The sequence below is a fragment of the Prionailurus bengalensis genome, chromosome A3, assembly GCF_016509475.1.
Source record: "Prionailurus bengalensis isolate Pbe53 chromosome A3, Fcat_Pben_1.1_paternal_pri, whole genome shotgun sequence".
In the NCBI taxonomy this organism is placed as follows: domain Eukaryota; kingdom Metazoa; phylum Chordata; class Mammalia; order Carnivora; family Felidae; genus Prionailurus; species Prionailurus bengalensis.
In genome coordinates, this window is record NC_057354.1 from 60036131 (window position 1) to 60050448 (window position 14318).

Genomic DNA, 14318 nt, shown 5'->3' on the forward strand with positions numbered 1-14318 from the left:
TGGATAATGTGCAGCATGGGAATTTACCCAAATACTCTTCAGATTCTTTTATTTCTGTACTTCAAGCATGACAGTGACCTCAAATTGTACCAGTTTTAAGGACTGATCTTACAGAGACAGATGACATAGTAGAAAATGCACTGAACTGGTGTTGAAGAAATGGGTGTGGGTTCTATCTTGACTGCCCCTTCCTGCCAGAATGACTTTGGGCAAAGTCTTTCACTTCTCTGGGCCACAGTTTCTCCATCTGTTAAAATCACTGAGTTGGCCTAAAATGAGCTCTAAGGTTCCTCCCAATTCAAACTTTCTACAGTACTCTGCCTCACAGACCCACTCCAACCAAGATGGGATCCTAGAGATTCCGATTCAATGTGGTACTCTTCTTAGGTCCCTAGGTGTTTCCAGGAGTAATAAATGTTCCAGAGGAGGCCCAAGATTTCTGCCAAATACTCTCCATACTGTCATTTAAGCCCAGGGCTTCCTGACACTGTTATTTGAAGTTGTTTGTCCTGACTTCAGTCCTGGTAATTTCTCAGCTTTAATAAGGGTCTTTCCTAGTAGGGAAAGACCTGATGTCTGTCCAGACCATCAAAACTCATGGTTGGAGCAGTCATTGGGAGGACCCAGTGTAATAATCTTACATACTCCATCTACAGGGATGAAGGACGTATTTGAACAGGCATCTGTACTGTATTTCTCTCTCAGTGAATTCCCTTTTTAGAATAGGATAGTAGAGGGGCGCCTGGGTGGCGCAGTTGGTTAAGCATCCGACTTCAGCCAGGTCACGATCTCGCGGTCCGTGAGTTCGAGCCCTGCGTCAGGCTCTGGGCTGATGGCTCAGAGCCTGGAGCCTGTTTCCGATTCTGTGTCTCCCTCTCTCTCTGCCCATCCCCCGTTCATGCTCTGTCTCTCTGTCCCAAAAATAAATAAACGTTGAAAAAAAAATTTTTTTTAAAGAATAGGATAGTAGAAATTTATAGGATTACAGGGAGAAATACCCATAAGAGCAACCTGTCATTTATATAAATCACTTGAAATGAAATTAAAGTGTGGTATTCAAGGGAATTGTAGTTTAAGGAATCAACCCAAAGTTTAATTTGAAGAATGTTTTTACTATGTTGTGTATCTGGGTGAGTCTACCAAGTAAACATGAAGTCAAGTTTTTCTTGATTGATCATTTTAAGGTGGAAAATAGAAAGTTACGTGAGAACTTAGCATTTACTCTGCCAGTATGTTATGCAGTAGAAAAGAGTTGGGACTTAGAAGTAGAATAAGAGAAATGGTTGTAAGTTTGAAGACAGGTTTTCCAGTTGAGATCATTTATCCCCACTGCTGAATTCCAAAGGAGATTGTTCCAAACACCATTGAGCCCTGGCCGGACTGAGACTGTTCCCTACAGACTCTATGATGATTGCCTGAGGCTGCCCTGGAAAGGAAGTAGGTTTGGGGCGGGTTCAAACAAGAGCTCTTTGATCCAGTTGGATTGGAGTGTTAGAATGGTGAAGTTTCCAGAGCAGTCCTAGGATAAGGCACTGGGGAGGGAGTTATTAGATGTGTGTCACCAAACTGGAACTTTTGGGTAAACAGGAGGGATGCGTGTAGGAAAAGATAATGAAATATTATTAAAAGCATTTGGGTCTCCTAACCTGTCATGCTTTTTAAGACTATTTTTTCTTGATTTATAGTAATAGACATGTATGTTGTGTTCTTGCACTGTGAGCAACAGTGGCTGTGCCTTATGCTTTTTGTTATTAATCTTTTAGTGATGAACCAGCATGAAGTAATTTATACAAAGAGAATGTTCCTATTTTAACTAAAAATTACCAAATAACCCATAAGGAAATTAACCTTACCTAAAAGTTCTCAAACTATTAGATTAAAGACCTAAATATAAAAACTAACTGAAAAACTCTTAAAAATAACAGGGGTACATCTTTCAGAACCTTGGATTCAGCAGTGGTTTCTTATATATGACACCAAAAGCAAAGGAATAAAGGCAAGAAAGATAAAATGAACTTCATCAAAACTAAAAATTATGTACATCCATGAACTACCAAGAGAGTGAACATACACCCCATAGAATGCAAGAAAAGATGTGCAAATCATATATCTGATAAGGGTCAAGGATCCAGAATACATAAAGAACTCTTACAACAAACAATAGGAAGACACACACACACACACACACACACACACACACACACACAAACAGTTAAAAAGTGGGCAAAGGACATTTTTCCAAAGAAGATATGCAGATGACCAACATGCACATGTAAAGATGCTCAACACCAATAGTCATTAGGAAAATGCATATCAAACCTGTAATGAGATACCATTTTATACCCAGTAGGATGGGTCCTAACAAAAACAAAACAATGCAAAACCAGAAATAAACAAGTATTTGTGAGGAATTGGAGAAATTAGAACCTTCATACATTGCTGATGGGAATATAAAATAGTACAGCTAGTATGGAAAACAATTTGGCAGTTCCTCAACAAGCTAAGCGTAGGATTGCCATATGACCTACTAATTCAATTCCTAATTATATACCCCAAAAAACTGAAAGCAGACATTGAAACAAAAATTTGTTCATGGATGTTTATAGAAGTGATATCACAATAGCCAAAGTGGAAATATCAAAATGCCCATCAATTTACAAATAGATAAACAAAATGTGGTATATCCATACAGTGGAATATTATTCAGCCATAAAAAAGAATGAAGTATGATACATGCTATAACACAGAGGAACCAGGGCGCCTGGGTGGCTCAGTCAGCTGTGCATCTGACTCTAGATTTTGGCTCAGGTCATGATCTCATGGTTTGTGGGATTGAGCCCCACATCAGGCTCCACACTGATAGCATGGAGCCTGCTTGTGATTTTCTCTCTCCTTCTATCTCTGCCCCTCCCCAGCCAAATAAATAAATTAAAAAAAAAATGAGGAACCTTGAAAACTTGAAAACATTATTCTAAGTGAAACCAGCCAGACATAAAAGACTACATATTTTATGATTCCATTTACATGAAATATCCAGACTAGAAGGATCCATCAAGACAGAAAGTAGTGGTTATCAGGGGCTGGGGAGAGAAGAATGGGGAGTTCCTGTTCAAGAGGCATGGGGACTCCATTCAGGGTTATGAAAAACTTATAGAACTAGATAGTGGTGGCATTGTGACTGTATTGAATGCCAGTAAATTATACACTTTAAAATGGTTTAAAATGGGGGCGCCTGGATGGCTCAGTCAGTTAAGCCTCAGACTTCAGCTCAGGTCATGATCTCACAGTTCGTGAGTTCAAGCACTGCGTCGGGCTCTGTGCTGACAGCTTAATGCCTGGAGCCTGCTCTGAGTTCTGTGTCTTCCTCTGTCTTGCCCCTCCTCTGCTCATGCTCTGTCTGTCTCTCTCTCTCAAAAATAAATAAAAACTTTAAAAAATGGTTTAAAATGGCAAATTTCATATTTTGCATATTTTACCACATGCATGTATGCATGCACACGCGCGCATGCACACACACACACAGACACACACACACAAGAAATTTCTAAACTTATATAAACCTTGTAGAAACCCTGGTAATGAAATACCTTTGACAAATGAACTCAGATTTGCCAACAGATTGTATTTCTTTTTTTTTTTTTTTTTAACAGATTATATTTCAAACACAGCTTTGGGACTGGGGAAAGTTTCTGGAAGTGAAAATGTACGTGATTGAGAGTCAGGCGTCCTATGTCTGGTCCAGGCACTGCTGTTATGTGGCAAGGGGCAAGTCATGTAAACTTTATGGGCCTCCATTAGGGGACCTGGACAAATTCTCTCTCTCAATCATGTGTGGGACCTTTTCAAGCTTCCCATATCTTCATTCACTCTGCCTCCTTACCCAGTATGAAGGGTAGAATATTTCAAACAGAATGCTCTTCCACCAGGTGAAGGGGGTGAGGTGGCACACACAGGGGTGGTTAGGGTACAAAGGTGTGCTCTTTGGCAAGCCTTTGCAATATTCCCAAATCTTGGAGCCAATTATGGTACTCCTCATATTTCTAAGACTACAGGAAGTAGGTTCATTCATTTCTTCATACAGTGTCCACTAGCCAACATTTACTGCGCATCCTCAGGACAATGTGAAGCACAGCTGAAAGACCCAGACCCCCTGAATTTGTGGAGTGTATGTTCTGTGGGGAGGAAGTATCATGAAATAGCTAGTTACTGAGTGTGATGAGTGCTCTGAAGAAGTAAATGCGGCTGAGGATGAGTACTCCAGGCTTAGCTACGGCTGCTCTGAGGAAGTCCTGGTTGACCTGTTATCTACAGGGCGACTTGGAATTAACCAGGAAACCCAGGAAGGGGCACATTTGCTTCCCTGATGGAGAGAGAACTGTGAAGAGGATTGGAGAGCGGGTTTGGAGAAGACTATGAAGACAGCCTCGTTCTAGAATGTCACGCTGAACTGTGGACAGCCTTGTTGAATTAAAAGGCCAGGGAAAGTGGCTCCCTGAGACCACAGTGGGCACTTCTACCAGCAGATGCTGCTTTCATGTCCCCACCATACCACTTCCTGCGCTCTGAGCTATGGAACCAGCAGTAACCACACAGCATTTCTGGAACTTAAAATGCTCCCCAGTGTCGGCTCTGACCTGAATCCACCATTCCTCAGAGTCCTTAACATCTCCACAGCACAGGGCAGTGTGGGTCACAGAACAAGTGGCTGTGGAGTATGACACCCAGCATGCTGTGCGAATGTTGAGAGGATATTTCTCCTTTTGGTCTTTCAATTTTCTGCTCATCAAACCAGTAAATCTGGGCTTTGAGGATGGTGGAACTACCAGACTTTTACGTAAAAAGTGGGGACAGACTTTTACTTAAGCCTTAGCAAGCCACTGGACTCGGCAAAGCCATTGCATGTATTTGGTAGGTGAACTGGTTCCACTTTTGCAGTGGAGGCCACATTTCCACACATTGGTAGAGCCCAAGGTGAAGAGCTCATACCTGTCTGTCGGCTGCTATCCTCCCAGAAGCCTGCCCTGCCAAGCATGGCCATGACTGGAGGGCCCCGAGCTAAAACTCAGGTGTATGCAGTGCTCCTGGCTGACCTGTCCACTGTGCCACAGAGGGGAGGGGAGCAGTCATAGCCATGACTCGTGCTGCCCCATAAAGGAAAGGAGCTCATCAGTAAGCCCCACTTCAGGCATCCCCAGTCCAAGCTCAAGTTTAGAAGCTTATGTGTCATCTTTTCTTTGTAACCATAAATCTGTGCTCTCAGGCCTAATTCTGTTGTGTTTTTTTTCCCCCTTTGCTTTCAGGAGAGTAGATCTGGAGACACAAACAGCTGTGTTGAAGAAATAATTCGGGTAAGGAGATTTTTTTTTTCTTTTTACAAATCTTACCAATTGGTTGGACTAGATCCCAAATAGAAGGAGGCATGTGGCTGTGTTGTCCAAGGAGCCTATTGTTTGCTTCTTGTTTGAGGTTTACCTTTTCTGAAGGCAATCATATAAGCTGTCCAAATGCCGCTTTACAAAAGCAATTCTTCTTTTAGAAATCTAGGAGTTACACATCAACCCAGTGCCTTTGTACAGGCTGAGGTGACACTGTATTAAAGTGATCAGCTGGGAGACAGAGGAACAGAGTTGAGATGAAAAATATCGTTGTGCTTACATTTGGATGCCCCCATTTGTCAGCCTACTATTTAAAAGCATCCTTTAATAGTCCTTACTTCCCAGTCAGGCAAGGGTTGCCTTGTTAGTTTTCTCCTAAACTTAATTAGAATCAGAAGCACTCTGACAAAGAGGTGATGCTCACTGTCTGAAAATTTATTTCCATATTGTTTTGCATCTTACCGTTTTTGCCTATTACTGTCTGACACTGTCCTTTTCATCATCATCATCATCATCATCATCATCATCATCTCTAGTAGATACCCTCCATGAACCAGTTTCACACCCAGATTCACTTAAGCTGGGCTCTCCTGCCATATTAGTGTTTTCTTGAGTATTCAAACTTGTAATCAGGATGTCATCTTCAACCCATATTTTTTCTTCACTCATATTTATTCAGGGGAGTGACCTAATAATTTACATTCTCAAAAAGCTGATATTACACTGGGAAAAACACCAAGACAAATTAGACCAGATGGGATGGCAATTCCCTATAAAGAAAAAATCTTTATTTGAATATGTTTCTAACTTTTGGACATCCTACACACTTTTTCTTGAATTGCTAATGAATGACAGTAATATAATTATTTGGTTTAAAAATTTACATTAATCATCACATTGTTTTCAGAGGCAGATTTTTTTTCTTCCTGGAAAGCATTATTTCATAAACCTTTTAACTCTCAAGTTAACCAAAATAATTAATTGAAGTTTGATCTGTTGAGTTCGTAATGATTTTTGTTTTTCTGGCAGAGATTAATATAGAAAACAGTTGTCAAAGTGGGTAGCTTCATTTCTGGCATTTAATATATGTTAAATAAAATACATATTGTATTTTATATCTGTATTATCTCTAACCTGGAGCTTTGTTTCAGATTAAACAACAAATAGTGTGAAGTGCTGATATACTTGTCCTATTTCTCTTTTGACATACTTTTACGTTTGGAATCCAAATATTCAGTGATAAAGCCATCTTCCTTTGATTGGTTATGGTATTTATGTCAGCAAAATGCTAATAGCAGTACACATGTCTCCTTTGATTTCACTATTTTTAAAATCCGACCCCTTCTTATCCTTTCTTATCTTTTCTGAGGTTATGGTAGAAATCTGTCATTTGACCTTTCTTTGCCGCACTCCAAACAAGGCTTAAAGTGTGAATACAGGCTTGAGCAATTCACACACCAAAACGGTATAGTTTAGGTAACATAAAATTCACTTAAACTGAATGCTGCCGTCAAGAGGTTTAAGGCATTTTTTTTTTTCAGAAGAGGGCTGAAGAAAGCCTTATACCCCCTCATCCCACTCCTGCTTCCTGATATTGCCCCTCATATTCCACTGGCACTGGCACTGCCACAGCCACAGCCTTCCTGAAATCAGTCATGGAACAAAAGGGAAAGTCTGGACCAACCAGATCATTGATTTGTAAGCATGTGCAAAGGGCAGTGGAGATGATGAACTCATCAGAAGATAGCTGAGCTCTCTTTAATGTTCTGATCTTCCTAGAGCCCATGATGAGTGGTCCAGGATGGGAGATAGTATAGGGTCAGAGGAAACAGAGGTGATAGTGGTGCTGGTGTTGTCCAGGTGGGCCTTTTCTCTGTCCTCACCTGTCAACCTGTGGTGTTAGTAGCCTTAGTTGTTGCTGAGGGAGCTCCTAGATGATCATGCCAGTATTCCCAGTTTTGCCTGGAATGTTTTCCTGGCTGTCCTCTGCCTCGCTCACACCAGTCATTCTTCAGGGCTGTCTTCCCCACTTGTCCTAAGCATGTCCTCTCTTCCAAACACAAGCACAGGAGGCCTTCTCTGTTACAGCTTATTGTATTTATTGTGTATCTGCCAGATGTCAGTATTCCTCCCACACCATGGCCCCATGTCTGGAATTGAGAATCAGGATCTTGTTGAATGAATAAATAAATAACTGAAGGAAGGAAAGAATCCTCCAAGGGAGAAGGAAGAATATCATTGTGATAGCTCACAAACAGATTCCGTTTACTCTAAATCATGGGCATGACGTATTGGCTTAAAAGCAGTGGGTTCCCATGGATAGGTAGTCTTTATGGAGCCCAGTTTTCCTTGTCACTTTCTCTCCCCTTATGATCAGCGAGGTAAACCTAATGTGGTCCAGGTCACCAAGGTACTTGGTACTTATAGCCATCTCTCTCTCTTATTGTGGAGAATGAGCAGGTCATAAAGGCGCCTTAAAATAATGAAAATTGAGATATTCGTTTAACAAGTGTTAGCATGTCCTTTCCATGTGGGAGGTACAGGGAGAACAATAGCAGGCCAAACAGACATGACCCTTTTGAAACCAGTGATGTGCTGGAAGATATAGATACTAAGTTTTATTTGTAATCTTATAAATAAATGTCTAATATTAATTGTGACGAATACTCAGGGTGACTCTAATTTTAGGTCTTTCATGAGGAAGCAACATTTGGACCAATAGTTGGAGTTTGAATAGAAAATTGGTATAGGAGAAAAATGTTGAGGCTGCCAGCAGAGGAACAGGAATAGTTTGGCTAGTTAGGGACCCACAAAGGGCAGTGAGCCCAGAGTGGCTAGAGTGTAGGTGGGAAAACTAGGCAGGAGAAGCCAGGTAGGGCTGTTTCTTCTCAGTCATGTTTAAGATATGTGTAGGGGAGCCAGTGAAGGAGCTGAGCCAGAGTAACGTTATCAGATTAGCTGTTTAGACACTCTACTCTGACTGCTTTGTGGAATGGATTGAGAGGAGAAGGGGAAGAAGAAAGAGGAGAGGCTGTTGCAGCTGTCCAGATGAGAGATGCTTGGTGGGGCACCCACGGGCATGGAAACATTGAAGGAGATGCTGGTTTGAGGGGGAGAGATGAAATAATTAATTTTCTGACATGTTGAGTTTGAACTACCTTTGAGGCAATCCAGTAAACATGGAGAATGTAGATGAGCATACATCCGTCTGGGGCTCAGAACAGAGGTCTAAAGCTGCAGGCTAATTTTGTTGGTAATAAAAGCACAGAAATAGGTTAATCTACCCAGAGAGAGGAGAGACCGAGAGGCAATGAAAGCTGAAATTCAAACGTGTAAGGGTCAGGGAGAGTAGGATCCCCTTGCAAATGAAAAGTAAGAGGGCATGACTCAGGAAGTCGAGGAGTAATAATGGCCATGGAAAGTCCCAGAATCCAGGGAAAGAGAGTTTCAAGCTCAACAGTGTACAGGATTTCTGAGGGGAGAAGAGAGACAAGAATTGAAAACCACTCTATGGATTGGACAACAAAAAGCTCATCAGTGGTTTTATTGCATGCTGTTTCTGTGGAGTAGAGGGGGCAGCATCCAGACAAGAGAAAACTGAGAATGTAGCATCAGTGAGTTGAAAGAACTTTTATGAGGAAAGGCCATGGTTCCCATTCAGGGCCTTTCCATCTGCAATCAATCCTATAGATAATAACAGGTACCAAATGATGAAGAGCTAACATTTGTGGAACATTTATTACAAACGAGGAACTGTTCTCAGTTTCTTGCTTGTGTTAACTCATTTAACCATCACAGATGCCCCATGAGTCAGGCACTGTTAACATCCCCATTTTACAGAAAAAGGAAGTTAAACACAGCTTGCCCAAAGTCATACAACTAGAAAGTAGTAGAGCTGGGATTTTAATGAGCACAGTCTGGCACCAGCACCCTCTCTATCTTATCTATCAAGCTTTCTTATTTAAATGAAGAAGTCCCCCTGGCTCAATAATGAAACCACTCAGGCATTTTGCCATGAAAGGGAGGTTTCCCATTTCCACGTGTTTATGATTCGGAAGTGCCAGATCATGCATTTGTGCACTTGAACTCACAGAGGTTTTATGGCCAACGTTATCAACCTCATCTTTAAACTTCTTCTTCCTTTCCTCTCTCTTATTTTTGCTGAGGTGACTGTTTTCAAGCCATTTGAATATTACATTATATTCTAAAGTGTAATTATTTTTTACTCTTACTCAGAGAATTTTAACCCTGGGACCTAATAAATCTGTGTATTATTGCAAAATTCAGTTAACCAAGGGAGAAATTATAACTGAGTTCTAGGAAGATGGGCGACACAAGCTAGGAACCCTCATGGCTGACATATGTTTGTAAGAGACAGTTTTTTAAGTTACACTATATTTCATTCTTAAAGGTTCCAGTGCTGTAATACTTAGGTGCTTTCTGTAGCATTATCCATTAACGTAGAATGGCATTAACATTTGTTCAGCAAATAAAATCCGTTTACAACTTAATGGGGTTGTGCAGGGCTGGAATCTGGGATGCACAAATTTTATGCAAGACCGCTTTAGATGGAGTTGTTGAGGAGTACTACTCATAGCGTGGTGAGCCTTCCTAATAAAGAAACCAATGATTGAGATTCTGGTTTGGGCTCAAAGGATGAATTTAGAGACAATTTCCACATAACATCAGAGCCAATTATCTTCTTAGTTTTCATCTTTAGTCACTAATTCAGTTCCAACTTCATAGAAATCTTTATAGTGAATATTTACATAGAGTTGCATTTCTGTTGGTAGGAAAAGGGTAACTGGTACTTGTTTGAATTCTGGAGACCCACATCAATTTCTTGACACTACAGTTGAACAACTTCTAGCCCAAAAGGAAACTCCTTTCCTAGAAAGTTAAGGAGCCTGCTGGACAAGATTTTTGGTTTTGATTCTGGGAGATCTGTGAGTGAGGAAAGCATTGAAAGCACCATTGTATGACGTGCACATTATTGTGGCCCCCTGACATGTTCAGACCCTCATGGTGGGCCAAGACAAACCTTGTGCTTAAAAGTCTACATTTAATGAAAATATATTAGCCACTCTACAGAAAAAATAGAGAACAAACAGACAACTTGTTTTAAGTGACCTATTTGGGTCATTTGAAAAAATGGACCTCAGTCCAATCTCCCCTGCTTTAGACCAGATGGGCTTTTTTTTTTTTAACGTTTATTTATTTTTGAGACAGAGAGAGACAGAGCATGATCGGGGGAGGGTCAGAGAGAGAGGGAGACACAGAATCTGAAACAGGCTCCAGGCTCTGAGCTGTCAGCACAGAGCCAGATGGGCTTTTTTTTAACTCATGCTCTTTCCTTTATTAATTATTTCATTTGTTTCAAACAGTAAAGATTTTGTTAGTGACAAAATGAAGCCCACAAATGGCAAAATCAGTCCATGTATAGCTTTTCAGGAGCCCCATTAATACATCCCATTACTTGTTGTAGTGAAATAAAATCAAAGCAAAAGTAAACTTGATGTAGGCCTAGAGAAATTGACCAGACAAAACCTACAAGTCTTGTCCAAGATGAATTATTGTTTGGTAGTGTTTTGTTTTGATTATTCTTTTCATATTTGATCATCTGAATGGATAGAGACAGAAATACCACAATTTATATTTTATTTTATAACCATAGATGCATTTTTAAGAGATGTTATTATGCTAGTCCTTTTGGCCAAAACCACAAACCCTACTTAAATGACTCCATTTCTGCTTGCCAAGGGTATTTTTGTACCTGTGAGGAGTATCCATTGACCTGCTCCAATGTTTCAGGGCCACTTGGCTACACTCTGTAGACTTTGCGATGACTCTAGAGGTGTTCAGTTTCTAACACACGTGAGGCAAGAGACCGCTCTAAATCAGAATTTGCTCTGAGCCCAGAGATTTTGGGATGATGGCCAGAGGAACCTCAGAGGTCCAGAAGCTCCTGTTGGGCACAAAGGGCTTTGCCTTTCTGTGTTTACCTGTCTTGTTCTGATGCATACCATTAGAAATTACAAAATTACCATTTACAGAACCATGGGGATAGAAGCCCAAAGGAATGTTACCAGCCCATGTAGCTAGAGGCATGTAGGAATATACTTTCTGCTCTGACAGTCAAGAATGAATTCTGATACTTCAGCTGATATCTTTTCATGGGTGTTTGTCAATATTTTACTATGAAGGTGCTGACTGAAAAAAAGAGGAGATAACACAAATGGCATGTTAACAAAACCTAGATGCCATGGGTGTCATGGAAACTAATGGTGCTGTGTGCCTCCTGCTGTACCCAGGCTGGTAAAGACTAAGAGATGTGCAAGGGAAATGTGTCAGCCAGCCAGAATGCATGAAGAGCTGGGCTTCAGGCAAGGTCAAAGACCCAGTTTCAGTTTCTCAGGAAGATATTTGGAGAGTCTCAGCATTATATTAGAGGACCAGAAGATTAAAAATACTTGATTTTGTAAGTGTTCTGTTGCTCTTGCCTTATAAGGTACATCAAGAGATCAAAGAAATGAAGAGATTGAATGTCACTCAACAAGTGGTAGATTTACTCTGTGCTTTTAAACACTTGTAAAACATGCAAAAGGGACCAGATGCTTATAGAATAAGGGAGAGAATGTGGGGAAGAAAACAAACAGCTCCTCTGAAAGGTGCTTTGCAGAGTCCTACCCCAGCAACATGGGAGTGTAGGAGGGTGGGACAGAAGCAGAGACTGCGGTCGACTGTCAGAGTATATGTGGTCCATTGGATTATACGGTGTCACCCATCCATGCCGCTCAGCTTTTCACAGCACCTCACGGTATTTTGCTTCTTTGTATTTCAGCGAGTTATGATTTCCAGAAAAATAAGTGCTTAACCTTATTGGATCACATAGAGCAAAGCTTGCAAATTCTTATCTTTATCCAAGAATGAAGTTTACCATTGCAATGTGTTTTTTGTTTTACTTACAGAAAATACCAAGACACAGATTATGATGTCTGATAATACTTTCAAATGTATAAGTTCCCAAAGAACATATTTATTTTTAATCTTTGGTTCCCTTAAGTGCTGTTGTTCAGCAGTACAGTGCTACTATTTAGTGCTAGCCATTTAATTTGCTTCATGTCCTTTGCTAAATTTACCTAACAGAACGAATGCAATTTTATTTTTTCTTTCCTATTTCTGTGCTTAAGTATAATATAAGCATATGTGTTCATTGGACTTTGAAAACCTTACCAAAAATCAAAACGGATAATTATTTATATAATTTTTATTTTAGGTCCTTTTATAAGGAATATTTCAGAGTGCTAATTAAAAAGCACAAAAACAGGGGCACCTGGGTGGCTCAGTTTGTTGAGCGTCCAACTTCAGCTGCAGTCATGATCTCACAGTTCGTGGGTTCGAGCCCCGTCTCGGGCTCAGTGCTGACAGCTCAGAGCCTGGAGCCTGCTTCAGATTCTGTGTCTCCCTCTCTCTCTTCCCCATCCCTGCTCATGCTCTGTCTCTCTCTCTCAAAAATAAATAAACATTAAGAAAAAAAATTTTTTTTAATTTTTTTTTTTTAATTTTTTTTTCAACGTTTTTTTATTTATTTTTGGGACAGAGAGAGACAGAGCATGAACGGGGGAGGGTCAGAGAGAGAGGGAGACACAGAATCAGAAACAGGCTCCAGGCTCTGAGCCATCAGCCCAGAGCCTGATGTGGGGCTCGAACTCACGAACCGCGAGATCGTGACCTGGCTGAAGTCGGACGCTTAACCGACTGCGCCACCCAGGCGCCCCGAAAAAAAAATTTTTTTAAAGCACAAAAACATTAAAATATTAGCCAAAGTGATATTAGTACTTAAAATGTGCAGACAAATAAGATTCTCCTTGTTTGTAAAAGTATTTTTGGAGGGTGATGTATGTATATATGCATGCGTGTAACCTTTGTGTCAGGAAGTTTCTGGCATAAAGAGTCCTGTGACCTTCTTCACCTCTACCCTACATTTTATGCTTCTCTCTCTCTGACTTAGAAATTCTCTCAGGCAGCTGGTTGTTGCAAACACGTTCTTGAATACAAGTCACTGAAGACCTCTTCCTACTGTTTCCACCCCATCAAGATTCCATAAGGGCATGGCCATCTTTCCCCCAGAGAGCTTGCCAATTTTAGCCTGTGACTGGCACAGCCATGTGTGAGGCATTGCCCTCCTTTGAGGAGGGTCCCTCTGTGGACGTGCCCCTCCATTAGCAGGGCACCATCGTGCTTGGTCCCTTGTCCGCTCTCAGAGCCTATATCAGCCCTGAGTCCCTCCAGGACTTCTGGGATGGAGCAGTGAAACCTTTTCTCTAGCAGCCAACTCTGGGGCTGGATCATGGACCCCTCTAGGCACCCAACCAGTTGTGACCTCTCATTTATGCTGAATCCTACTTCCAGGGCAGGATCACATTAGCTGGCCTGTGCTATTTCCCTTAAACAGTGATTTGCTCCCACTAGAGCTCACTGTCAATGTGGTCTTCACCAGGCATTGGTGCTCTAGGTGTCCTGCAGTCTCTCCACCTTTGCCCAGTCAGTGTTCCTCAATTTTTTCTCATTATCCTCTTCTAAGGAATCTTACAAGACACTCTTCCTAATCGCTACTCAACAAAATTCTAATACCACAAATATATTGTACATCTATGGATGGTACATGTATCTGCGATTTATACATAGAGAGTAAGACTTTTTCATCCCCAAGAATGAGGTTGATCTGGCTTAGCCAAGCCATTCCCCTTGCTCCACACCTCTGACATCTGCATCTCCTTCCTGCCTCAGCAGGAGCTCCACCTTCTCTGGAACTCAGGAAATAGATGCTATTAGCATGAAGCCCTCGTCCTGCTTGCTTCACTGGCCAATTTGCCAGCCTCTGTCCTAGGCACTGGGGGTACTGCAGTGAACAAAATAGGCCTAGACTCTGCCTTGCCAGAC

General features: G+C 41.2%; 1 protein-coding gene across 1 annotated transcript in view; it reads left to right on the forward strand.

Moving 5' to 3' along the window:
- Positions 1–14318, forward strand: part of AFF3 (AF4/FMR2 family member 3) — a 530066-nt gene that overhangs the window by 241541 nt on the left and 274207 nt on the right. Inside the window, exon 6 of the mRNA XM_043603159.1 lies at positions 5301–5348. Coding sequence (XP_043459094.1) covers positions 5301–5348 — 48 coding nt within the window. The remainder of the gene's footprint in view (positions 1–5300; positions 5349–14318) is intronic.